This window comes from Rhinatrema bivittatum, chromosome 4 (genome assembly GCF_901001135.1).
Source record: "Rhinatrema bivittatum chromosome 4, aRhiBiv1.1, whole genome shotgun sequence".
Lineage (NCBI taxonomy): Eukaryota > Metazoa > Chordata > Amphibia > Gymnophiona > Rhinatrematidae > Rhinatrema > Rhinatrema bivittatum.
The window spans coordinates 85191323-85218358 of NC_042618.1; the positions used below are offsets into that span (position 1 = coordinate 85191323).

General features: G+C 47.8%; 1 protein-coding gene across 6 annotated transcripts in view; it reads left to right on the forward strand.

Annotated features, from left to right (window-relative positions):
* The window catches only part of AREL1 (apoptosis resistant E3 ubiquitin protein ligase 1), a 295300-nt gene that overhangs the window by 147800 nt on the left and 120464 nt on the right, over positions 1–27036 (forward strand). For all 6 annotated transcript variants that reach the window (XM_029598425.1, XM_029598426.1, XM_029598429.1 and 3 more), the window contains exon 10: positions 15579–15720. In XM_029598425.1, coding sequence (XP_029454285.1) covers positions 15579–15720 — 142 coding nt within the window. The remainder of the gene's footprint in view (positions 1–15578; positions 15721–27036) is intronic.

Genomic DNA, 27036 nt, shown 5'->3' on the forward strand with positions numbered 1-27036 from the left:
TGAGTAAGAGTAGTAATCACCAGGTAGTAGCCATCATTCCCTCAAGCCACCCCATGACTCTTCTCTTCATTAACATCCTCTAGACTTTATGGATCCACAGTGTTTATCCCACGCCCCTTTGAAATCCTTCACAGTTTTGGTCTTCACCACTTCCTCCGGAAGGGCGTTCCAGTATCCACCACCCTCTCCATGAAGAAATATTTCCTGACGTTGATTCTGAGTCTTCCTCCCTGGAGTTTTAAATCGTGACCCCTGGTTCTGCTGGGTTTTTTTCCCGATGGAAAAGGATTGTCGTTGTCTTTGGATCATTAAAACCTTTCAAGTATCTGAAAGTCTGTATCATATCACCCCTGCTCCTCCTTTCCTCCAGGGAGTACATATTTAGATTCTTCAATCTCTCCTCATAAGTCATTTGAAGACCCTCCACCTTTTTGGTCGCCCTTCTCTGGACCGCCTCCATCCTGTCTCTGTCCCTTCGGAGATACGATCTCCAGAACTGAACATAGTACTCCAGGTGAGGCCTCACCAAGGACCTGTACAAGGGGATAATCACTTCCCTTTTCTTAGTCGATATTCCTCTCTCTATGCAGCCCAGCATTCTTCTGGCTTTAGCTATTGCCTTGTCACATTGTTTCGCCGACTTCAGACCTTTATAGTGAAGGTGCAGTTAATCCTGCCTCTGATACTCATCAAGAAACACTTCATGACTTCCTTTCTCAAATGGAAAATTCTTCAGGGGCTTCACAGATTTTTTGGGAGTGATTTGAAAGAAAGTGTAATCCTTCTGGTTTTTTTTTCGCTAGTGGAATCAGTTGGCGGGGCATTAACTGCCATATATTGAACATGTTCTTATTCTTAGCCAAAAGGCCAAGAAGGGACCATTCTTGGCTCATGGCTCAGGCTATCTGCTTGCTTTTAAGAATCCAAGAACAGCCATGCTGGGTCAGACCAAGGGTCCATCAAGCCCAGCATCCTGTTTCCAACAGTGGCCAATCCAAGTCACAAGTACCTGGCAGGATCTCAAAAAGTAGATAGATGCCAAGCTGCTTATCCCAGGAACAAGCAGCAAATTTCTTCAAGTTTACTTTAACATTGGTTTATGGACTTTTCCTTCAGGAACTTGTCCAAACCTGTTTTAAACTTAGCTATGCTAGCTGTCTTTACCACATCCTCCATCAATGAATTCTAGATCTTAATTGTTCATTGTTAAAAAAAACATTTTATGTGATTTGTTTTAAATGTGCTATTTAATAACTTCATGCAGTGTTCCCTAGTTTTTTTATTTTTTAAAAGAGTAAACCACTGATTTGCATTTACCCATTCCAGGCTACTCATTATTTTATAGACCTCTATCATATCCCGCCTCAGCTGTCTCTTCTCCAAGCTGAACAGCCCTAACTTCTTTAGCCTTTCTATGGAAGCTATTCCATCCCTTTTATCATTTTGGTCAGTGTTCTCTGTACCTTTTCTAGTTCTGCTATATCTTTTTTTTTTTTTTTTTTTTTTTATAAGATACACATCTGCCATGAAGAAATGGAAATGATGGAATTTAGAATGGAATAAATAAATTATTTAATGGAACATAGTCAACAGGGATTTACTCAAGGGAAGTCTTGCCTACAAATCTGCTTCATTTTTTTGAAGGGGTTAATAAACATGTGGATAAAGGTGAACCGGTAGATGTAGTGTATTTGGATTTTCAGAAGGCCTTTGACAAAGTTCCTCATGAGAGGCTTCTACGAAAACTAAAAAGTCATGGGATAGGTGGCGATGTCCTTTCGTGGATTACAAACTGGTTAAAAGACAGGAAACAGAGAGTAGGATTAAATGATCAATTTTCTCAGTGGAAAAGGGTAAACAGTGGAGTGCCTCAGGGATCTGTACTTGGACCAGTGCTTTTCAATATATTTATAAATGATCTGGAAAGGAATAAGACGAGTGAGGTTATCAAATTTGCAGATGATACAAAATTATTCAGAGTAGTTAAATCACAAGTGGATTGTGATACATTACAGGAGGACCTTGTGAGACTGGAAGATTGGGCATCCAAATGGCAGATGAAATTTAATGTGGACAAGTGCAAGGTGTTGCATATAGGGAAAAATAACCCTTGCTGTAGTTACACGATGTTAGGTTCCATATTAGGAGCTGCCACTCAGGAAAAAGATCTAGGCATCATAGTGGATAATACTTTAAAATCGTCGGCTCAGTGTGCTGCAGCAGTCAAAAAAGCAAACAATGCTGGGAATTATTAGGAAGGGAATGGTGAATAAAATGGAAAATGTCATAATGCCTCTGTATCGCTCCATGGTGAGACCGCACCTTGAATACTGTGTACAATTCTGGTCGCCGCATCTCAAAAAAGATATAATTGCGATGGAGAAGGTACAGAGAAGGGCTACCAAAATGATAAGGGGAATGGAACAGCTCCCCTATGAGGAAAGGCTGAAGAGGTTAGGGCTGTTCAGCTTGGAGAACAGAAGGCTAAGAGGGAATATGATAGAAGTCTTTAAAATAATGAGAGGTCTTGAAGGAGTAGATGTGAATCTGTTATTTACACTTTCGGATAATAGAAGGAGTAGTGGGCATTCTATGAAGTTAGCAAGTAGCACATTTAAGTTTAATTGGAGAAAATTCGTTTTCACTCCATGCACAATAAAGCTCTGGAATTTGTTGCCAGAGGATGTGGTTAGTGCAGTTAGTGTAGCTGGGTTTAAAAAAGGTTTGGATAAGTTCTTGGAGAAGTCCATTAACGGCTATTAATCAAGTTTACTTATTTATTTATTTATTTAACAGTTTTTTATACCGACCTTCATAGTAATAACCATATCGGATCGGTTTACATTTAACAAGGGTATAACTGTAGCGTAACTAAAGAAAATTAAACAAAAGAAATGAATAAGGCAAAGTTACATTCAACCTTAGGGAATAGCCACTGCTATTAATTGCATCAGTAGCATGGGATCTTCTTAGTGTTTGGGTAATTGCCAGGTTCTTGTGGCCTGGTTTGGCCTCTGTTGGAAAAAGGATGCTGGGCTTGATGGACCCTTGGTTTGACCCAGCATGGCAATTTCTTATGTTCTTAAATAAATACAGTGACCAAAATCACATACATTACTCTAGGGGCAGGCACACCATGGAGCAATATTTATTTATTAACAATATTTCTATTCTGCCTATAATAGCTTTAAGCTAAGTGGATTACAAAATCAACATAAACCACCCTAGACTACTGTAATGCATTGTATCTCGGCCTAACCCTCTCTACAATACAAGCATTACAACTTGTGCAAAATGCCACAGCTGGAATGCTATGCAATGCATCACGCAGAGACCATATTACACCTATATTTCAGCAACTACACTGGCTTCCAATACCGTACCGATGACATATAAAATTCTGTTCATTATCCACAACTTATTATATAATTCTGATTCAATCTGGCTGTGCTCATTACTAAGAATATCCACTCCTTGGATAAATGTACCCTGGAAATCCCTTCAATAAGATCTGCCAGTTTAGCACTAACTAGAAAAGGAGCCTGGAACTCACTTCCAGAATATATTCGCCTAACAGCAAATCATAATGAATTTAAAAAAGCACTGAAAACCTACCTTTTCACATGTGCTTACAACCTACAATAACGAATTTTCTAATCCGAACTTTATACCACTAGCACAATTTAGCATTTTATTGCAAATGTAATGTATTTTAAATGAAGTAAGTTATGATATTGTGTGTGTTCTATTTGTAAACCGCCTAGACGGATAGACTCCTACCCCATGGTGCGGTATATAAAACTTTTAAATAAATAAAAACAATATTAAGACAATATTCAAATAAAATATTAAAATTTGTCAGAACACACTTCAGTAAATAAAACTTCTTTAACATACTTTCAAAATATTTTAAAGCTTGATAAAACCCATCAGACAAATCATTTCAAAGCTTAACACCCCTAAGTGACAGCACCTAAAGTCTAATATCTTGGTAATGGATTTCCCTCACAGGAGGCAACTCTAGCAGTTTCCTAGAAACTGAACATAACATTCTAGATGGAACATATTCATTAAATAAATCAGTTAAATATTCTGGGGCCAAAGCATGAATCGATTTAAACATGAGTGTCAGGATTTTAGACTTGACCCTCTGTTCCACAGGCAGACAATGAAGCTGGAATAATAACGGTGTAACATGCTCTCGTTGAGAGGCATTCAAAACCTACTTAGCTGCAGAGTTCTGCAAAAGCTGTAACGCTCTTAACCTATTCCTAGGAATCTCCAAGCATAACGAATTGCCATAGTCCAGAGTAGTCAGAATAAAAGCCTGCACTAATGTACAAAAATCTGTTTGCCCTGTAAGGGGCTTAATGTGTCTAAATTGTTTTAACTTGAAATAGCCTGAAGAAGTAACACCATTAATTTGCTTCTTAAAATTAACGACAGATCTAAATAAAACCCCAAACTGCGAACTTGATCAACAAAATTAATATCATCATCCTCAATTGAGATGATAAGCAAACCTTCTGGCTGAGATGTACAAGAAAATCAAAGGGCCTCAGATTTCTTTAACTTCAATAGTAGAGCATTATCCTGCAGCCAGTTAGCAACAGCCAATAGACAAGTAGAAATCATAGCAAATGTAGCTTGAACATTAGTATCAACTTCAAATTACAGCTGGATATCGTCAGCAAAAACTATAAAAATATTGAAAGAATCCAATAATGTACACAATGGGCGCAGATGAATGTTAAAAAGGATTGGGGAGAGTACAGACCCCCCTGCGGCCCCTAACCAACTGATACCAGTTAGAGCATTGAGTACCCACTCGATCTTGATGATCCCTACTGAGGATTGCTTAAAATGTTTTTCGAAGGAGATTTATTATGCCCCGCTCTCCTGTGGTGATACCTCAGGGTCTCTCTCTTAGTTGAGAATTCCTGAGGTGATATCTTTGGATTCCTCCTTCAGACGAGTGCCTTGGTCCAGTAGCTAATAGTTTCAGCTGGCGTGAACTTACCTGTAAAAAAAAAATAAATCAGCTGAAAGGCAAGTGGGTGCAGGAACTGAGCGTGGTGGTGAAGGTCCTTCCCCTCTCCCCCTGCAGCCAGAGACCATTCTTGTACTCAGCCAGGATGGGCTGAGCTCAGGTAAAGAGTAATTAAAAAAGAGAGAGGGGGAAGGAGGGGAGTTTTTGAGGGATTCTTCTTCCCTCCTGTCTCCATGCTCGGCGCACCGATCTGACATTTGTTCCTGCTTCCGGGGGAGCTTAGGGGAATTGAGCAGCCTTTAGGGCTAGGCCCTGATCTTAGGCTTTTCTTGTTCGCTGTGTGGTAGGCCACAGCGGCGTTTTGTACGTTTTTTCTGCGCATTAGGCTGTCCTCTTCAGTTCCATCTGTTCGTGCTTGTGCGTCTGGCTGTGCATCCAATTGTGCCCCTAGTTGGATGCCCAGTTTGGTGCATAGGAGCGTCTATCTGGGCATTCGCATGTATGCCCTTATTTATGTGCGCAATCTGAGCAGCCTCCTGGGAAATCAGTTTTTGGGCACTCATTAAGGCACAGTGTTGAGCTCCTAAATTTTGGCACCTAGTTTTTGCAGCGTGAATACAGCTGGACGCATGCATCTTGGACACCTGTTAAAGCATAATGACAGACTGAGGACGCCTACAGCTAAGAAGCTTAAGTGCATTTCCCTCTGTGCTGCTTGCATTATTCAGGCATCCCAGCCTGGCATTCACTCTAACTTGTGTCAGCGTTGTTTGGAGGCTGAGGGGGAATTGCCTTTGTCTGATTTTAATAAGCCTGGTTCTTCCCAGCCTGATGCAGGAATGGAAAAATAGCTGCCAGAGGGGTCGCCTGTCTTTGAAGCTCCTCTAACTGGTTTGTAAGTGGGGGGAAAGTAGTTCAGTGGGCACAGGACAGATGCCCCCTGGTTTTGGCATGGATCCCTCTGCATTTTCTTGGGTAGAATTTTTTCAAGGACTTTTTCTTCAGGCGCAATCGTTGGCTTAGCCAATCTTAAGAAGTCAGGGTTGGTGGTGATGAAATCCCACACGCCTAGTGCTACGAGCTTCGGAGTATGCCTAGATCTGCTGCCGGTCTTCCTGATAGGGTCACGGATGATGATGCCGCTCCTTACTCCCTGGAGGATGGGGAAATTCCTTCGGTATTGGAGCCGTTTAGAACTATGTTGTAGTTCTTTTATAGATGAGTTACCGGCTCTGATTTCCCAGACATTGGAGATGCTGAGAATACTGGGGGCTGAATCCATGTTTGAGCCAAAGATGGGTCCTATTTTGATTTCTTTGCGTAAAGCCTTGTGTTTCTTCCCTATTATGGAGGCCATTCAAGAGTTGATCGATCTTGAGTGGGATGCCTCGGAAGCCAATTTCAAATGGGGATGAGCCTAGGAAGGACTGTTTCCCTGTACGTACCAGGGAAGCAGGAGTCACAACCCAGGACACCTGGGTTGTGACTCCGCACCAGTAGATGGAGACAGACTAAAACTTGTGGGCGGAGCCATATAAGCCCCTGTGCCGGTCACAGCCCCTCAGTCTTACTCTGTCTCCAGTAGATGGTGCAGGTCTAGTCACAGTCCTGCCTGACCTGATTCTGGTGTTGGTGTTAGTCAGGTTTGAATTTTTTGGGCTAGGTTTTTTGTTAGCCATAGTTGTTTATATACCAAATTGGGGTTTTCTTTTAATCCCTTAGTCTCGGGTGCCCTGCCTCCCAGGGGGGTTGAGAGGTCCTCTGGGGACTACCCTCCCCCGGTTGAGGCCGCTGCCAGGGTCGAGGACCCGGCTGGTCTAGTGGCAGCGTCAGGGGTGACACCGGGGAGCCCGGTTCACTCACCCCTGCAGGACTAGGGCTCCAGGACCCGGGACAGCGGCATCAGCGTTTAAAAAAAAAAAAAAAAAGTTTTCTGTTTTTATTTTGTTGCGGCCGGCTCTCCGTTGCTTCGGCGTCGCTGCTCCGTCGTTTTCGCGCAGGGGGGCGCCGCAGGCAAGAGGGAGGTCGCCGAATTAGTTTTTTCTTTAATTTTGACGCGCCTCAGTTTTTTACTTCCCGCGGTCGCCGGCATGCCGCGCGGTTCTTCAGGCAAGGCCTGCGGGTCGGTGCACGCGCGTGTTTTTCCAGGGAGGGCCTCTGCTCGGCCTGCATCCAGGACGGTGAAGCAACGTCCGGGGCATCGCAGGGGGCTCGGGCCTGGATCGCGCGTTCGCCGCCGCAAGGGGTAGGCCCAGTAAATAGGCCTCAGGACATTTTCCCGCTCAGCGCGGGAGCGGCGGCCATTTTGGCCACCGGCAAGGAATTCTCGCGGACCGCGGCAGGCGATTCGGCTCTCCCTCCCGCGTTATCCCCGCAGCGGGGCGCGGCGGGAGGGGGCGCCGAGGACGGGCTTCGGCCCCGGGGGGATTCTGACGCCGATTCTTCCGAATCCAGGTCGTTTTTCTGAGGATTTCACGGGCTTGCTGCGCAAGGTACTTAAGTACAAGCGCAGCAAGCGCTCCCGAGGGGGGGGCTCTGGGGAGGGCTCCAATCAGGCCCCACCGAGTAAGCGCAAGGCGAAAAAGACCGCGATGCTCGCCCAGGAGCCAGCGCGAGGGAAACGGCTTCCCCGGAGCGTACCTCAGGAGTCAGATCCAGAAGATTCCTCCACGGCGGATACTGATGGTCTCGAGGAGCCCCCGAGGGGGGCTGAGGAGACGGGGGCGGATGGCTCCGCCCAGCCCGGCGCGGAACCAGGTACCCAGGCAGCGGACGGGGATGACCCCAAGGTAGTCTGTCTGTTCCGCAGAGAGGAACTGTCGCCATTCATCCCGGCCATTCTCCAGGAGCTGGGGATAGAGGCTTCACCAGTGGTGGTCCGCCAGGAGGCCAATATGGATCCAGTGCGATTGGGATACCCCGGAATTGGGGTTGAAAGTCAGCAAGGCCATGGATAAGCTCTACCCGCTCCCGGAGGAGGCGCTGGAGCTTCTGCAACTTCCAAAGGTGGATTCAGCGGTCTCCGCGGTGACGAAGAGGCCCACTATCCCGGTCACGGGGGGCGACGGCCCTTCGGGATATACAAGACAGGAAGCTCGTAGTGCAGCTCAAGAAGATATTTGAGGTATCCGCCCTAGGGGTGCGGGCAACAATCTGCACTAACTTCGCCATGTGCGCTAGTTTACGCTGGGCCCAGGTCCTTCAGGCGAATGCAGGCCTGTTGGCGGAGGAGGCGTCTCAGGCTGATAGAGTGGAGGCGGCAATAGCTTATGGAGCTGACGCCCTCCACAACCTGCTGCGCACCTCTGCTAGGTGCATAGTAGCCGCAGTTTCGGCGCGCCGTCTCCTGTGGCTACGCAACTGGGCAGTGGATGGCTCTTCCAAAGCCCACCTGGGTTTGTTACCTTTCAAGGAGTTGGATGATTTGATGGTTTCTCTGGGGGAGAACAGGGCATTCAAGCTGCCCGAGGATAGGGCCAGGGCGCGGCCCTCCTTTCCGGCCAGTGCCCGGTTCCGGGGGGCCCAGGAAATCGCGCCCTCAAAGATCTGCCGGCTCTTCGTATAGACCATCTTCTTCCCGGAACACTCAATGGCAGCAGTCATTTCGTGGGAAACGTTACGGGGAGCAAGGCGGGGCCCCGTCGGGTGCGGGGTCCAAGCCCTCGCATTGAACTCTGGCCGGTCCACCTCTCGTTGCGCCTGCGGCACGCCGTTCCAAATGTAGGGGCACGGTTAACTTTATATTTCGAGGAGTGGACCAGGGTGACGTCGGGCCAGTGGGTCCTCGATGTGATAAGACACGGCTACGAGTTAGATTTTGCTCGCATCCCAGCGGACGAGTTCCTGGTCTCGCCCTGCAAGGCCCCAGGAAGAGGGCAGCTATGTTGGACACCTTCCATCGGCTGGAAAGCTTGGGGGCCATATCCCCCGTCCCTGCCGATCGGCGCGGCTCGGGCCGTTACTCCATTTACTTCGTAGTTCCCAAGAAGGACGGCACTTCAAGGCCAATTCTGGACCTCTAAGGGGTAAACAGATGTCTTCGCGTTCCCCACTTCAAAATGGAAACGATTCGGTCAGTTATCGCTTCGGTGCGTCCGGGCGAATTTCTGGCTCCTCTGGATCTCACGGAGGCGTACCTTCACGTGGGCATTCAGCCATCGTGCCAGCAGTTTCTGAGGTTCTGCGTTCTGGGGAGGCACTACCAATTTCGGGCGCTTCCTTTTTGATCTTGCAACGGCGCCTCAAACATTCACGAAAGTGATGGTGGTAGTGGCGGCGCAGCTGCGACGGGAAGGTCTTCTGGTTCATCCTTACCTAGACGATTGGCTGATTCGGGCGAAGTCAGAGAGTCAGTGTCGACGGACGGTGGACAGGGTCCTCCAGCTCTTGCAGTCCCTAGGCTGGGCGGTCAATTACAACAAAAGTTATTTGGCTCCCACTCAGTCCTTGGAATATCTGGGGGCCTTATTCGACACAAAACGGGGCAGGGTAATCCTCTCTCAAGAATGGATATGCAAACTGCAATCTCAGGTGCGGCGTCTGTTGTCTCTTCGCCGTCCACGAGTCTGCGATTACCTGACGGTGCTGGGGTCTATGGCTTCAACGCTCGCGTTGGTACCCTGTTTCTTTGGTGGCTGGATCCAAGTCATCTGTCCTGTGGCGTATCCCTTCTCGTTCCCGACTGGACGGTGGTGGCCACGGATGCCAGTCTCTCCGGCTGGGGAGCAGTTTGCCTAGGGAAGTCGGTGCAAGGTCGTTGGTCAGCGTCGCAAGCTCAATGGTCCATCAACCGCCTCGAGACCAGAGCGGTCTGTCTGGCTCTCCAAGCCTTCATACCCTTGGTGCGGGGACAGGCGGTCCGAGTACTGTCAGACAACGCAACCACCGTGGCCTACATCAATCGTCAAGGAGGGACGAGAAGTCCACTGGTGGCGGAAGAGGTGAGAATTTTGATGGCCTGGTCGGAACAACATCTCAGCAGCATAGCAGCGTCTCACATTGCCGGGGTCGACAACGTGCAGGCGGATTTCTCAGCAGGCATAGTCTAGATCCCGGAGAGTGGGAACTGGCAGACGAGGCGTTTCTGCTCCTCTGCAGGACGTGGGGAGTTCCCCACTTGGATCTGATGGCCACGTGGCACAACGCGAAGGCTCCGCGTTTTTTTACAGTCGGCGTCGAGAGAGGGGAGCAGAGGGCGTCGATGCGCTGGTGCTCCCTTGGCCGACGGATGTGCTGCTGTACGTGTTTCCCCCGTGGCCACTGATCGGCAAGATCCTGTGGCGCGTAGAATTGCACCCATCCAACGTGATTATGGTGGCACCGGAGTGGCCACGCCGTCCATGGTTCGCAGACCTCATTCAGTTGTCGGTGGGGGCTCCCCTTCGTCTCCACGGCTTCGCGGGGCTGCTTCATCAGGGCCCCGTCTGTTTGGAGGATGCGGATCACTTTTGTCTCGCGGCATGCTTTTGAGAGGAATCGGTTTAAAGAGCAAAGTTTACTCGGACGCGGTTATTGCTACGCTGCTGAGGTCCCGGAAGCAGTCTCCGTCCCTGGCTTATGTCAGGGTCTGGGTAGTTTTTGAGGATTGGTGTATGAAGCGAGGTTTGGATCCCACCGCCGCTGCGGTCTCTGATATTCTGGCTTTCCTCCAGGTGGGACTGGCCAGAGGCTTGGCGTGCAGTTTCCCTACGAGTCCATGTGGCGGCACTTGGTTGTTTTGCGGGGGAAGGTCGGGGGGATCCCCTCTGGCTCTTTCACCCGATATAGTCCGTTTCCTGAAGGGGGCTAAGCATCTCCGTCCTCCCTTGCGTCCTTCCTGTCCGGCTTGGAATCTTAATTGGGTTCTTTCTCTGCCTTATGTTCGGCACCGTTTGAGCCTTTTGCAGCGCTCTATTGTCAAGGATCTCACGTTGAAGACCGTGTTTCTGGTGGCGATTTCTTCGGCACGCCGTATCACGGAATTGCAGCGTGGTCATGTAGGGAGCCGTCCTTGCGACTCTCCGCCACAGGCGTTTCCTTGCGCACTGTCCCCTTCTTCTTCCGAAGGTCGTCTCGGCTTTTCATTTGAATCAATCCGTTGATCTTCCCGCTTTCGCGGTCGGGGAAGTCGTCGGATCCGAAGACGAGGAGACTTACGAAAAGCTGGATGTGAGGAGGTCCCTCCTTCGCTATCTGGAGGTCACTAATCCTTTTCGGATAACGGATCATCTGTTTTGTCCTCCTTTTCTGGTCCCAAGAAAGGGGCTGCAGCGTCTCGCACGACGATCGCCCGTTGGCTCTAAGAGGCCATAGGCTCAGCGTACTTTGTACGGGGAAAGACTCCGCCGGTGGGTCTTCGGGCTCCTTCGACAAGGTCTCACGCTGCGTCCCTGGCGGAGGTCTTCTCAGGTGTCGCCCCAAGAGATTGTAGGGCGGCTACCTGGCAGTCGTTGCATACCTTCCGTCAGACATTACCGTCTGAATGTTCAGGCCGCTGAGGTCGGAGGGTTTGGAGAGGGGTTCTTCCGAGCAGGACTTTCTGCTTCCCACCCTCGGTAAGTTGGCTCTGGTACATCCCAAGGTGTCCTGGACTGATCCTGGTACGTACAGGGAAAAGGAAAATTAGTTTCTTACCTGATAATTTTCGTTCCTGTAGTACCAAGGATCAGTCCAGGATCCCGCCCGCTGACGGAGAGTCTGCTCATCGTTGTTTCCCTTGCGCTCACCGCTTGTTTGCTCTCCCGGTTGGGGAGTCCGGTTCCCGCAGGGGTTGGAATTGTTTCCGATTAATGGCAAGTTTTGTTAGTTAGCTATGATTGCCCCTTTGGGTTTCTACTTTGACATTACGTATGACTGAGGGGCTGTGACTGGCACAGGGGCTTATATGGCTCCGCCCACAAGTTTTAGTCTGTCTCCATCTACTGGTGCGGAGTCACAACCCAGGTGTCCTGGACTGATCCTTGGTACTACAGGAACGAAAATTATCAGGTAAGAAACTAATTTTCCTACCCCCTGGATCCAGCTGCGAGAGAGCAATTGCGCTTTCTGAAAGTGGATGTGCTTATGTGTGCCGTTACCAAGCAGATGACTAACCCCGTGGAAGGAGGAGCGGCCTTGAGGATGTACAGTATAAGAGAATTGAGGCCATCCTCAAGCAGGCCTTTGAAGCAATTGCAATGAACTTGCTGATAGCTTCTTGTTGTTCCCTGGTGCCTCGCTCTTGTTTACTCCTCTCTCAGGAAGTCGATGAGTTTGGAATAAATTCCAGGGCAGTGATGAAACCAGAAGCCGCCTTTTTGGCAGATGCAGGCTGTGATTTGGTCCGCACTTCGGCCAGAGGAGTGGCTTCAGTAATAGCAGCCAAGCATCAGTTATGGCTGAGAAATTAGTCGGCTGATGCAACCTCGAAGGCTAATCTTACAAAGTAGCCCTTTAAAGGCTCACTTTTGTTTGGGAGTGAGCTGGAGAAAATAGCCAATAAATGGGGTGAGTCCTAGGTTCCGCCGTTGCCAGAGGATAAGAAAGAGATGCTGTATTCCTTCAGCATGAGAGGTCGTACTAGGTATCTAAACGTTTTCGACCCTGTAGAGGAGCGGCCTGTCAGAGGGCTTGACTGTTGGGAAGGTCCTGAGTCCCTTTCGTCCAAGGAAGCCCAGATGGGGAGTGCAGGCTCAGGTAGTAGAGCCCCCCCCCCCCCCCCTCGAGCCTCTCAATGAAGGTTTGCTGACCCGCCCCTGGCAGCAGGAGATAGGGAGTTGCCTCTCTCATTTTTATCCGAGGTGTGTGAAAATCACGTCAGACCAGTGGGTTCTGGAGGTGATACGAGATGGCTATCTGCTGGAGTTTCACAGTGTTCCTTGGGACATGTTCATGGTGTCTACCTGCAACTCTCTGCAGAAGAGACTGGCAGTAGGGTGTACATTGTCGAGACTCCTGAGTCTGCGGGCTATAGTTCCAGTACCCACATCTCAATAAAATATGTACCAATATTCCATTTATTTCATTGTGCCCATGCACTGCTGAGTGTTTGTTGGCTTTGTCCCATATTTTAGTTTAAAAGCTGCTCTATCTCCTTTTCAAACATTAACACCAGCAGCCTGGCTTCACTTTGGTTAAGATGGAGCCCATCTCTTCAGAATAGACTCCCCCTTCCCAGAATGTTCCCCAGTTCCTAACAAACCTAAAACCTTCTTCCTTGCACCATCAACTTATCCATGCATTGAGACTCTGGAGCTCTGCCTCTGAGGTCCTATGCATGGAACAGGGAGCATTTTCTGAGAATGCTATCTTGGAAGTTCTAGATTTCGACTTTCTTCCTAAAACACTAAATTGACTTCCAGAACCTCCCTACCCTCACCTTCCTAAGTCATTGATACCTATGTGTACCAGGACAATTGGATTCTTCCCAACATTGTCTAAAATCCTATCTAGGTAGTGCATAAGATCTGTTCCCTTCACACCAGGCAGGCAAGTTACCAAGCAATCATCACATCCACCAGCCACCTATCTATATTCCTTACAATCAAATCACCAGCTATGACAGGCTATCTAACCCTTCCCTCCTGGGCATTTGCCCTTAGAGATCCATCCTTGTTGCGAGAGGATAAGGCATCACCTGGAGAGCAGATCCTGGCTATAAGATCACTTCCTGCTACACCAAATAAATGCTGTCCTTCCAGGTGACCTTTCAATACAGAGACTGTCAGACTGGAGTTGGGACCTCTTTATGATGTCCCTGAATGTCTCCTCTCTATACCTCTCTGCCTCAGCTACTCCAGCCTCTAGAGATTGGACTCATTCTCTGAGAGCCAGGAGCTCTTTGCACTGAGTGCACCATAAACCTCTCACCAACAGGCAGATAATCATACATGTGGCACTCAGTGCAAAAGACTGGAAGGCCCCCATCTGACTGCATCTTATTTATTCAGGCACTTCAAGGTGGATTACCTTCAGATACTGTAGATATTTCCCTGTCCTTGAGGGCTCACAATCTTAATATTGTTGAGTTGTTAGTTAAGATTGCTAAGGGAGTAGGGATACCTTGTCTAATGCAAAGGCCTTTACATTTATTTGGTGAATTTTAAGTTAGTTTGCAGTAAACTACAAGGGGACAACAGTTATTTTATTGCTAAGTGCTGGGTTACGTCCTATCTAAATTCTCAATTGATTCTTGTTGTGAAAAAGTCCCTCTTCTCCTCTTAATTGGGAAAATGTACTAGGGGAGAATGGGAGGGAAAAGACACTGAAAGTTAACCTAGCTTTCTTTTTTAAAATCAGACACACACATAATACCAATTTTCCCCACAATCTCTCTTTTTTTCTCCCAAGCATTAAGTCACAAAATATCCCAGCAAAGCAGTACTCACAGATTCTCTTCAGTCACCAGCAAAACCAACTTCTTCTCTCAGTACTCCCTCAGGATTGATTTTATCTTAAAAAGAGAGAGAAGTGAGGTTCCTTGGTGGTAGTGCCCAGGCTTTCAATACAGAAAGTTCTATGAACTACTCATATTTTTTCTACCTGATACTTAGTTTGGAAAACATAAATCTGTCACAGTTACAAAACAATTAATTGTATGGCTGAATCTCCTACGCTCCAGTGTCCTTGCCTTTCCCTGCTCTTCACACTCACTATATTATGCGTGTCTCGCTCTCCCCCAAACCCATCACATTATCAGATTTGTCTTAATCTCACCCCCAACATGCATGTCTGTGTTGCCTGCTTCACCCCAGCACGCATTGCTTTGTCACACCTGCTTCACCCCAGCACGCATTGCTTTGTCACACCTGCTTCACCCCAGCACACATTGCTTTGTCACACCTGCTTCACTCCAGCACACATTGCTTTGTCACACCTGCTTCACCCCAGCACACATTGCTGTCACACTTGCTTCACTCCAGCACACATTGCTGTCACACTTGCTTCACTCCAGCACACATTGCTTTGTCACACCTGCTTCACTCCAGCACACATTGCTTTGTCACACCTGCTTCACTCCAGCACACATTGCTGTCACACCTGCTTCACCCCAGCACACATTGCTTTGTCACACCTGCTTCACTCCAGCACACATTGCTGTCACACCTGCTTCACCCCAGCACACATTGCTTTGTCACACCTGCTTCACTCCAGCACACATTGCTTTGTCACACCTGCTTCACCCCAGCACACATTGCTGTCACACCTGCTTCACCCCAGCACACATTGCTGTCACACCTGCTTCACTCCAGCACACATTGCTTTGTCACACCTGCTTCACTCCAGCACACATCACTGTCACACCTGCTTCACCCCAGCACACATCGCTTTCTCACACCTGCTTCACTCTAGCATGCATCGCTGTGGTGCCTGCTTCATCCCCCCCAACACGCATCGCTGTGGCGCCTGCTTCACCCCCCAACACGCATCGCTGTGTCACCCTTGCCTCACCCCATTCTCCCACCCACCCCATAATCCTTATTGGCAGCTCTTTGTCAGCAGCCCCAACTTCCTGGAGTAATAGGAGCTGGACTTGTCATTAAATCCTGGTCTCCCGTATAGCAGCATGTCGGCCCGTCTGCCATCACATTTCTTATTCATTATATTTCTTTCAATTTTCCCCTCTTATTAGTTTTCATACCATGGACCAGACCCTGTACATAAATTACTGACATTGGTAGTGGATGATGGGATCCAGCCACCTGTGGAGCTGAGTTGCAAGGAGAGGAATATTCTGGCAGCGACATTCATCCGTTTCCTGCATAAAAATATAGGTAAGGGGAGAGGAGTGAGAAGATTGGGGAAAGGGAAAAGCTCTTCGGGATGAGGGAGCATGAAACATACAAACGTCGGGACAAAGAAGCACCATAAGCTCTATCTAGGAGCCATTGCCATAAGCTTCAGTGGATCTCTTTCCCTTCACTCCCTTGCAACTAAAAATCCTCTGTGCCAGTGGTCTTCTCTCATTTTTTTTTAAATATTTAGACTTTTATTGGTGTTGGCAGAGAGATATACTTGTACAAACATAAACCCAACAATGCAAAACAGTCTTCCAATCCATGGACATGAATGTTGCGTACATCAATTTGAGGATAACATCCAAAAAGAACCAACACAGGTGTTTTTTGTTTTCCCCCAGGACCCAAAACATAACCAAAACCTAAACCTATCCATCCCCTCCCCCCACCCCCTCTCTGTGTTTAAACCACGTTATGGTTGAGTGGCACATAAGCCCATGATCGCTTATGTGAAAAAGAAGAAAAAGAAAAGAGCCTACATGCAAGCTGATAAATGCACTACAGACAATACTACTACCGTGGTCTTAACTATGTCATCCCCAAGCCTTGGGCACATGTTACAATACAATATCACAGATCTAGCTTTTCATAGCACCGAAGAAAAGGTTCCCATGCTTGTCTCTCTGAGTGGCTGTCAAATAGGACCAATAATGCATTTTCCAAATCCTCCTCAGGAAGTCTGAATTAGTGGGGGCTACCACCGCCACTTCCCGCCTAGCTGCACAAAGTATAGAATTTATTAACGCCTTGTCTATTTTGGCCATGATCTCGGATAGGCTGAGAGGAGGTATATGGTAGAAAGTAATTGCCAGGTTCTTGTGGCCTGGTTTGGCCACTGTTGGAAACAGGACGCTGGGCTTGATGGACCCTTGGTCTGACCCAGCATGGAAATTTCTTATATTTTTATGTTATGTTCGTAAAGGAATGGAACCTTCAATTTAATCAACTCAGAGAGCACCCTCTCGAGCTACTTCCAAAATTGTATTATTTTTAGGCATGCCCACCAAACATGATAAAACGTACCCTCCATGTGGCATTGTCTCCAGCATTGGTTAGATCGATTGGGGTAGATCTTACTTAATTTAGCTGGGGTGAGATACCAGCGAGACACGAATTTATAATTAGTTTCAAGAATGTTAGCCGATATAGAACTCTTAGCGATATTCACATAATATTGTTCCCACTGTTTCTCTAGCCAAGTGAAACCCCCCCCCCCCCATCTTGCTCCCATTTTGACTGATTTGTGGGTTCCCGAGCAACCCCCAGCCATCTATAAACCCTGGAGATTATCCCTTTGTTACATTATAGGAAAAGCACATTGTTTCAAACGGTCATCTCTCTAGTAACTTGCTGCCATAGACACTCTTCAGTGAGACAGTGTTGCAGCTGTAGATAGCGAAAATATTCAGAATGTGGGAGGTTAAATTGTAATTGTAGGTCAGAGAAAGGGATTAATTTTAAACTATCAATTAGTTGCCCACAGCACCAGATACCGGCTTGCGTTCATTTTCGAAACATATTCTGTGTATGAGGCACCAAGTGCCGCCCCCGATATATATATCCATTGATAGCAGGGGAGATAGAAACTCATGTCCCGTCAAAGCAAACCTCCATCTCCTCCATAATTGCAGGGTCAGATCAGTGAAGGGATTAGAAATATAGTCAAAACCTCCTTTCAAAGGCAAGCACCAAAGTCTGAAATAAAGGGAATCATCCGGGATATCCATTTGCTCAATATAGATCCATTGTTTCTCAGCAGATCTAGATGACCAATCATATACTACTGTCACCTAGGCCACATTATAGTATTGCACAAAATTTGGGACAGCTAGGCCTCCTAATTGTTTAGACCTAAATAACACCTTTCTTGCTACCCTGGATGGGTGTTTCCTCCAAATAAAATGAAAAATTTTTGTATGTAATGATTTCAAAAACTGAACTGGTATCTCCACTGGAAAGGTTTGAAATAGATAGAGCCACCTTGGGAGAATGGTCATTCTCACAGGACAAGCAGGATGGTAGTCCTCACATATGGGTGACATCAGGATGGAGCCCAATCACCGAACACTTTTGTCAAAGTTTCTAGAACTTTGACTGGCACCTACTGGGCATGCCCAGCAATGCACTGACCCTGCATCTAGCAGGGGTCCCCCTTCAGTCTTCTTTTTGACGCGCAGCTGTAGCCACTCGGGTTAAGGAGCTCTCTTGAGATTCCTGACAGGAATTTTCCTCACAGAACTTCTTTCAAAATTTCCAAAAATTTCTACCCCATAGGGGTCCCCTTATCGATATCCATACTCCGCGGTCGAAAGGTAAGGTTTTACCCTTGTTGCGGTTGACTCCTGTCGAGTTATCCCTTCAGGGCCTACTGGCCAGTGACCGCACCATGGCTAAATTTTTGTCGGAGTCATGGTGTTGGGTTTTCGTCGGTGCCCCAACTATACTCGAACAATGTCCATCACTGACCCACATGGGGTCTGTGTTATGTGTTTGGGGTCCGGCCACGATGTCCTAACTTGCACCAAATGTGCCCAAAATAACACTGAAGGGCCATAAGGCTCGTTTAGAGAAAATGGCTTTCTCTTTCAGTTAAAAACCCTGACTCCATCAATAGCTTCGACATCGTCCAAGCCGGTGCCATCGACTTCTCGCCAGCACCAAGACACCGCTGCTGTTCAACCAGCGTCGACGATTCCAAAGGTGTCGATTGCCTCCTAAAGAAAAGGACCGAGGAGAACATCGTGAGAAGCGTCGACACCGGCATCAGAAGGCTCAGTCTGTCGATCCAGGCACGTCCTCTGCATCGACGTCGACAGAGCCACCGACAAAGAAGCCCCATCCTCTTCTGTGACCGGGTCACTGAGGCATTCCCCACCTTCAGTGGTGCCGGGATCCGTGATTCCACCTTCACCAGAGGGCCCTCTGGCTACGCCAGTTCTGCCTCCTACTCCGGTGCCGGGGTTCCATGCCCCAGGCTTCCGCGAGAAATTGGATCGGATGATCCAAGAGGTCATCGGTAAAGCATTTCAGGTCTTCCAAACTCCATCGACGCCGGTACCGGTCCCCGAGCCGGTCACAAATCTGATTCCCGTAACGCTTGCACTGCTATTGGGTAGACTGGATGCGTTGATCGGTGCCCTGCCTCCGATGGAACCAAGAGCACCGGTGGGTCCAGTACCTTCCACACCGATTCCATTATCATCGGATGATGAGGAAACAGTTACCCATTCCACCGTCTGGGATTTACCACTGACTCATCCATCGATGTCACCGGTCCCGTCTGTGCCTCCTCCGATGCCGTCGATGCCTAGGCCTGGTCCATCAGGATTAGCACCATTTCTCCCTGCTGGAGACTCACTAGGTGCTGGATATCAGCCCTATAATCCTTGGACCGATGATTCGTCCCAGGATACAGCTGATCTACCATCAGAGCCCTCTCCCCCAGATGAAAGACGATGCTCCCCACCAGAAGATCTGTCTTTTATTAACTTCATCAAGGAAATGTCTGAAACCATTCCTTTTCAGCTTCAGACGGAAGAGGACTCTAGGCACAAGATGCTGGAAGTACTCCAATTTCTAGATGCTCCTAAGGAAATCATGTCTATACCTATTTATGAAATCCTGCTTGATCTCCTGAAGAGAAACTGGGAACACCCATGTTCAGTCGCACCGGTCAACCGCAATATAGATGCCACCTATCTGGTGCAGTCAGCTCCTGGGTTCCAAAAATCACAGTTGGATCATCACTCTGTGGTTGTTGAATCATCCCAGAAGAAGGCACGACGTTCAAAACCTCATTCCTCCATACCTCCAGGGAAGGAACAAAAATCCCTGGATGCCTTTGGCAGGCGTGTCTTCCATGGCTCCATGCTCATATCTTGCATTGCCTCTTACCAGTTATACATGACACAGTATAACAGAGACCTTTTTTTTTTGTATATAAAAGTTTTATTGTCAATCAAAGCTGCAACATAGCAGAAAAACAGAACAAAAACCTGGAACATGGATCAGAACCCAAATACAAATGAAGTCGTGGAATACCACGCACAGAAAGACAAAACCTCAATTGACCAATTTTATACAGTGTATAAGTATATCCCAGCCCCAAAACCCACCCCCCACCCACCCACACACACATCGGGACATCGAGATACAAGTAGGCAAAAAAGGAAAAATGAGGGTAAAATGAGAGTAAAAGTAGAAGGATTAGAAAAGGAGAAGAGTAAGTAGGACAACGGGTAGAGGAAACATTTCCCAGGGTATCCGGAGTGAGGTACCCCAAACTGAATGATCATGTAAGTACATGAGCCAGAATAGGGAAATACCAAAGTCCGATAAACACCAGCAAGCACCAGGGAGCCATATAGACGCTCAAGGGCAAGGGACATGGGAAGCTGGAAGTGCCTGAGAGCCAAGCCAGTGAACATAATGAACCCATATTTTCTCAAAAATACCCATGCAATCCCTAAGAACAGCAGTAAGTCTACTGAGTTGATAAAATGTGTGTAACCTATGTTGTATTTTAGCCAGGCTCGGCACTGTGGCCCCTTTCCAGTGTAATGCAATTTCAGAGCGCACAGCAATAAAAACATGTGTCAAAAACCTCTGAGTGTGTTTGTTGTGTCCAGGAACTGGAAGGCCTAAGAGCACATGCCAAGGCTCAGCTGCTATCGGGTCCGGAATAAACGTGGACAACCATTCAAACACCTCCCGCCAGACTAGAACAATCTTCTGGCATTCCCACCATAGATGATAATAGGTGCCAGTAATCCCGCACCCCCTCCAGCAGCAGTCTGATAGGGATGGGCGATATTTATGTAATCGGACCGGAGTATAATGCCACCTATATATAAGTTTATAACAGTTTTCCTGTAGACCCACCGACACTGAGCATTTATGAGCATTAATATATATAGCATCCCAATCCTGATCATCCAGCTGACACTGAAAGTCCCGGTCCCACAGACCACGATGGCGGGGGGGATCCCTTGCCATTCCATTAAGAATGCCATACACTTTAGAGATAACCCCTCGTGTGGTGGCTGCATTCTTGCAATAGTTTTCAAAGAGGGAACCCTTTAATATTAAGTCATGGCCACGAAGTCCCCGCTGAACAAAATAGTACAGCTTAGCATAATGCAAAAAGTCTATCGCAGGCAAGGTGTACTTTAAGCAAAGCTGGTCGCGAGTCATAAGAGACCCTAGCTGTTGGACATGGAACAGACGAGTAATGCCCCTAGATGCCCACTGAGTCAAGGCCGCCGAGTTATCCTGGATAGAATATACTGTGTTAGAACGCATATGGGTCATTGTGGTGTATTTCTCAGGGCCTACAAGCGCAAGTTTCCAAGTGTGCCAAACACGAAGAGTCGTGCGGAGCGCAAATGGAAGATAGAGGAGTGGTCCCCAGGTTACTTTAGGTTGCCAGGGCAGCGCAGAGAGGGGAAAATCCCCGAGAAGTGATTGTTCTAAATGCACCCACTGTGGTATATCACTAGTGCGATGGATAGCAACCAAAGCTCGCAGTTGTGCAGCTGAATAATACCATAACAAATTTGGTAAGTTAACACCCCCCCCTGAGTTTTGGACGATACGTGTTCCGTGCCACCCTCGGGGGGCGCTTGCGCCAAATATAGCTACACAAAATTCGTTGCCATTGTTTGAGAACACTGGAGGGCAAGTAAATGGGAATAGTTGTAAAAAAATATAAAAATCTGGGGAGAACATTCATCTTAATGACAGCCAGACGGCCCAACCAGGAATGCATTTGATTCTGCCAACTACGTAAATCCTGCAGTATTTTTTTTATGAGAGGTCATAATTCAGGGAGAATAATTGACTGTTGGAAGATCCCAAACGAACCCCCAGATATTTCAAGGCAGGCTTGGCCCATTTAAACGGAAAGGCTTGTTCTAACAGATGTGCCTCTGAAGGTAATAGAGTTAAATTGAGAAGTTCTGATTTGTCATAGTTCACTTTCATGCCAGAGACGGCAGTGAACCGACCCAGCTCTGTCATAACACCCCTAAGTGATGTTTCCGGATCAGTAAGGGTGAACATCACATCATCCGCAAAAAGGGAGATTTTAAAATGACGATCGCCCTTCTGTACCCCCACTATGTCCCTGGATTCCCGAACGGTCGTTGTGAAAGGTTCTAGGAACAGAGCGAACAAGAGAGGGGACAGTGGGCACCCCTGTCTTGTTCCCCGATTAATGGAAAAGGATGTACCATAAACCCCATTTGCCTTTACCCGAGCCGATGGATGGTCGTATAATTTCGCCAGCCAAGACATAAAGGAGGAGCCAAATGCCATGGACTGCAAAGTTTTAAATAAGAAGGGCCAGTGAACCAAATCAAAAGCCTTCTCGGCGTCTAATGAGAGAAGGACCGCTGGCTGTCGATGAATGTGTACCAAATCAATAATGTCCACTATCCTCCTAACGTTGTCCGCCGCCAGGCGGCCTGGTACAAAACCCACTTGGTCATTGTGCACTAAGTTAGGCAAGACCCCATTAAGCCGTACAGCTAGAACTCTGGCCAACAATTTAAAGGTCTATGTTAATTAGCGAAATGGGTCTGTAAGAGCTGCATTTAGTGGGATCTCTATCTGGCTGGGAAAGCACTGGTTATACCTGCGGTATTGGAATCGCTACCGAGAGAGGCACCCTGTAAGAGAGAGTTTAAAAGCATCCGTTAAGGGACCCACTAATATATGTGCAAATTTGCGGTAGTTAGATTGGCCCGGTGAAATCCGTCGAGGCTGGGGCCTTGCCTGGCTTCAAGCATTTGATAGCCTGGAGGACCTCCTCCTGGTCAATGAGTTTGTCAAGATATGCCCTCTGCGAGTCCGTGAGAGTGGGTAACTGGACCGAGCGGAGATAGTCATCGATAGCAGTGTCAGTCACCATGCCGTCAGGGGCATACAACTGGGCATAAAATTTAGTAAAAGCTTGCCGAATACCATCCGAGGTGGTGATGGGAGACCCAGTCCCTAAATCTAGTTTCTCAATAGTTGTTTTGGCCCGGGCTGCACGCAGCCTATGCGCAAGATAGCGCCCCGCCTTGTTACCCCCTTCAAAAAACTGTTGCTTTAATAAAAGGAGACGGTGACTGATAGCTTCATCGTCCAGTGAGCTAATTTGACTCTTAATGTGTAATATGCGTCGATAGACTGATTGAGAGGAAGTGGCAATGTGTTGTTTAGTTAAGGCTTCCAGGTCGGACAGTAATGTAAGCCTAGAAAGGGCCCTAGTTTTATTACAATGAGCAGCCTGCGACAGAAAGTGTCCCCTCATGACAGCCTTAGAACACTCCCATAAAAGCAAAGGACCAGTGCCCTCAGTAGTATTCTCCTGGAAGTAATGTTGCAAATGGGATTCCATTTTAGTGAGAAACCCCTTATCTTTAAGGAGACTCTCGTTGAGTCGCCATGGCCGGTACCCTTGATCTGAATCTTGGAGGGCAACCTCAATCCATATGGGAGCATGATCAGACCAGGTAATGGGGTCTATCCCCGTCTGAAGTACTCGAGCCTGAATCTGCACTGAAACAAATAAATAGTCGATTCTGGTATAGCTGCCATGAGGAGTAGAATAAAAGGTGTAGGATCTGGAATGTGGGTAGCGTTGACGCCAAATATCAACAACGCACCATTTGGTCAGGAAGCGACACCATCTAGTACGAAATCTAGTGGCTAGCCCAGCGCCAGAACTGTGATCCAACTTAGGGAACAAGGTGGCGTTGAAATCGCCACCCAGGACAAGGTCCCCCTCTAAATGGTGTTGTAAAAGACGGTCAAGTGAACTAAGAAACGACACCTGACCCGTGTTGGGGAAATAAACGTTAAGGAGAGAAATAACACTGGAGCCCACCCTTATCTGTAGAAAAATATACCTGCCCTGAGGGTCGGAAATGGTGAGCAAGACTTCATGCACACAGGTATTAGAAATCAGTATCCCCACTCCCACATACTTGTGATCCTTTGAGCTAGCCGCCCAACATGCAGTAGAAAAGTTTGGAAATGACAACAGCCGCTCATGGTGCTTGCGCACATGAGTCTCCTGCAGGAAAGCTACTCCTACTTTCTGACGCTGGAGCTCCCTAGCAAGTAACGAACGCTTACGCGGGGTGTTCAGCCCTTTCACATTAAGTGAGAGAATCTTAGTAGCCATTAGTCATAGGGAAACAGCAAACCAAGAAAGATAGTGAGAATTCCCCAACCCATTGCACAACCAAAGAAAAAGGAGGTACCCCCATCCAATCCCCCACCATCCAGATTAACAGAGAAAGAACAAATGCCCCCGTGTGTGTTCCCGTAATTACACCGTATCCCATCATCCGCCCCAGGGATACACAGAAAATGGGAGCCGTGGTCTCCCGATATACAGCAGTTACAAACCCTCCCCCCCCCAGCCCGCAGCCTAAAGTAAGCACAAAACAAGAACCTGAGCAAGAAACCCACATGCATAACAAGAATGTAGTGTGCCAGAAGAAACCACACATTCAGCCTGGCATGGTAATAAGACAAAGTCCCTGGAAAAAAGTCAGTCCAAGAACAGCATCAGGTCCACACCTCTGTTATAAAGCAGCAACACAGAAGTGAAACCCACAAGCGTAGAAAATACTGGTCCAAATGAGAGTTCACCCTAGGTCCTTCTGTGGGGAGCGACGAACATCCGACTGCCTCCGCAGTCTCTTTCCCCCCTTATCTGCTCGTTGCCATCGAGGGGTGGCATCCAGCTTACCCAGGGGAGCCGCCATCTTGGGGACCTGAAAAGTAGTTGGAATTTGTGCTTTTTGAAAGGCTTCTGCGGCATCAGCCAGTGTTTTAATCCTATAGGTAACTCCTTGAGCTTGAAAAAGCAGTCCAAAAGGGAAAGTCCAACGGTACTTGATATCCTTGGAGCGCAACGCAGCTGTGGCCTCTCGCAAGACATACCTTTTCTGAAGGGTAACGGGCGCAAGATCTTGAAAGACTGAGATGGGCAGATTGCGCCATTGTATTTCCTTCTGTGAGCGAGAAGCAGCATACACCCTTTCCTTTATCAAAAAGCTATGAAAACAGATGACTAAGTCACGTGGCTGCTGGTCCCGGCGCTGACCCAGCGCGCGGTGTGCCCGCTCCAAGCGCACCTCAGGGGGGTCAGCCTGTGAGGTAGCTGTGCTAGCCAGGCTTCCAAGGAGCAAATGCTGGCAAATTTGGGTAGCAACAAGCGCAGCGTCTGAAAATTCAGGAGTTTCAGGTACTCCCCTTATACGAAGATTAGCCCTCCTGTTTCTGTTTTCCAGGTCCTCAATTTTCTCCTGCAGCTCTAGAATATCAGTTTGATATTGGGTGCCCTGAGTTTGTAGCGAGTTGAGGGCCTCGCCATGAGATTCAACCCGGGTCTCTACGTCATCGACCCTGCGCCCCATAGCCGCCAAATCTTCTTTTAAGTCTGCTACAGACGCCATAATGTCCTGTTTATGTTGCTTCATATCCTTTCTGAGGTCCATAAACCATTGCCGTACCTCGGTTCTTGTAAGGTAATCAGCTGTCGAGGTAGCAGCCCCGCTGGGCGCCATCGCGCGCGTTTCCTCGGCCTCCTCACCGTCCCCCGCGCTGAACTCGCCGTCAGAGGCGCCATCTTGCTCTGGATCCGGCGGTAGTTTATTGTATGAAAATTGCCGAAGATCAGCTGGTTTGCGCTTGGAGGCCATCAAAAAAGGTATGCGGACCCTGAGTGCAAGTCTTCCAGGCAAGTATGAAGAAAGATCTACCCGGATCGCTGCCTTTTTAGCGGGTAGCGGGCTCGTGGGGGAGCGGAGCTCAAGAGCTATGTGTCTGCTTTCATCGGCTGCGTAAACCACGCCCCAACAGAGACCTTTTTAAAAGGATCCAAGACTTCTCTGATTCCTTACCAGAGCAACTCCAGACTCAACTTCATACTCTGGCTCAGAAAGGTCTAAATGCTGGAAAGCACAAGAACCGCGCTGCATATGATATCTTTGACACGCCTCTAGAGTGTCTGCAGCGGGAATTAGTGCCAGAAGATGGGCTTGGCTCAAATCATCGGACTTAAGACCAGAAGTCCAAGACAGGTTAGCAGATATACCCCGTGTGGGCGATAATCTCTTTGGGGAAAAGATCCGAGAGACTGTGGCGCAGTTGAAGGATCACCATGAAACTCTGCCCCAGCTTTCTTCTGTGCCGTCTGAGTTCCAGTCTGCCCCTAAGAGAACTTTCAGACGTGACTCTAAGCAGCCGGCCTACAAGCCAAGGAAGTTTTATCCTCCGGCTTCTAGAGGACGCCCTTCCAGACCTTACCAAAAAGGTCAATCCAGACAGATTCGGCCTCATAAGTCTCAGCCTGGACCAGCATCAGGTTTTTGACTCCTTCCTAGAGAGTGTAAGCCAACCTCCTCTTCCTTCCATTCCGGTCGGCGGTCGGCTCTGCCCCTTCAACAGCGCTTGACATTGTCACCACAGACCAGTGGGTACTGGCAGTAGTCACTCAGGGTTACCACCTAAATTTCCTAACTGTTCCAGCGGACTCTCCACCTTGGCTGACATGGGGGTCGTCCGACCACTCTCCCTTGCTCGAACAGGAGGTCTTATTCCTCCTCAAATCCCGAGCAATAGAACCAGTTCCCCTCTCCCAGCAGGGGCAAGGGTTTTATTCCCAGTATTTTCTAATACCAAAAAAGTCAGGTGGCGTACGCCTGAAACTGGACCTCCGCGCCCTAAACAAATTTTTGCAGAGAGAAAAATTCAAAATGGTAACCTTGGGCTCTCTACTTCCTCTTCTACAAAGAGGAGATTGGCTATGCTCTCTAGATCTCCAAGAAGCTTATTTATTTATTTTATTTTATTTATTTATTTTGTATACCGACATTCGATCGAGATATCACATCGGTTTCCAGATAACTAAAGGAATAGGGTGATAACAGCCCTATTTTACATTATAACATGGTATTAAATAGATATAAGAATATTTTACATTATAACATGGTAATAAATATAACAAGAATATTTTACATTATAACATGGTAATAAATATAACAAGTTGTAACAGAACTAACAGGAGTACATGGAACATTAGACTTACACACACATCTCAATTACTCCATCTCATCGCAAGTATCTGCGATTCCTAGTCTGCCCCCCGTCATTTCCAGTACCGTGTACTACCATTCGGCCTGGCGTCCACTCCACGAGTATTCACCAAGTGCCTGGTGGTGGTCACAGCCTTCCTCAGGAATCAGGGTGTGCATGTCTACCCTTATCTCAACGATTGGTTGATAAGGGCTC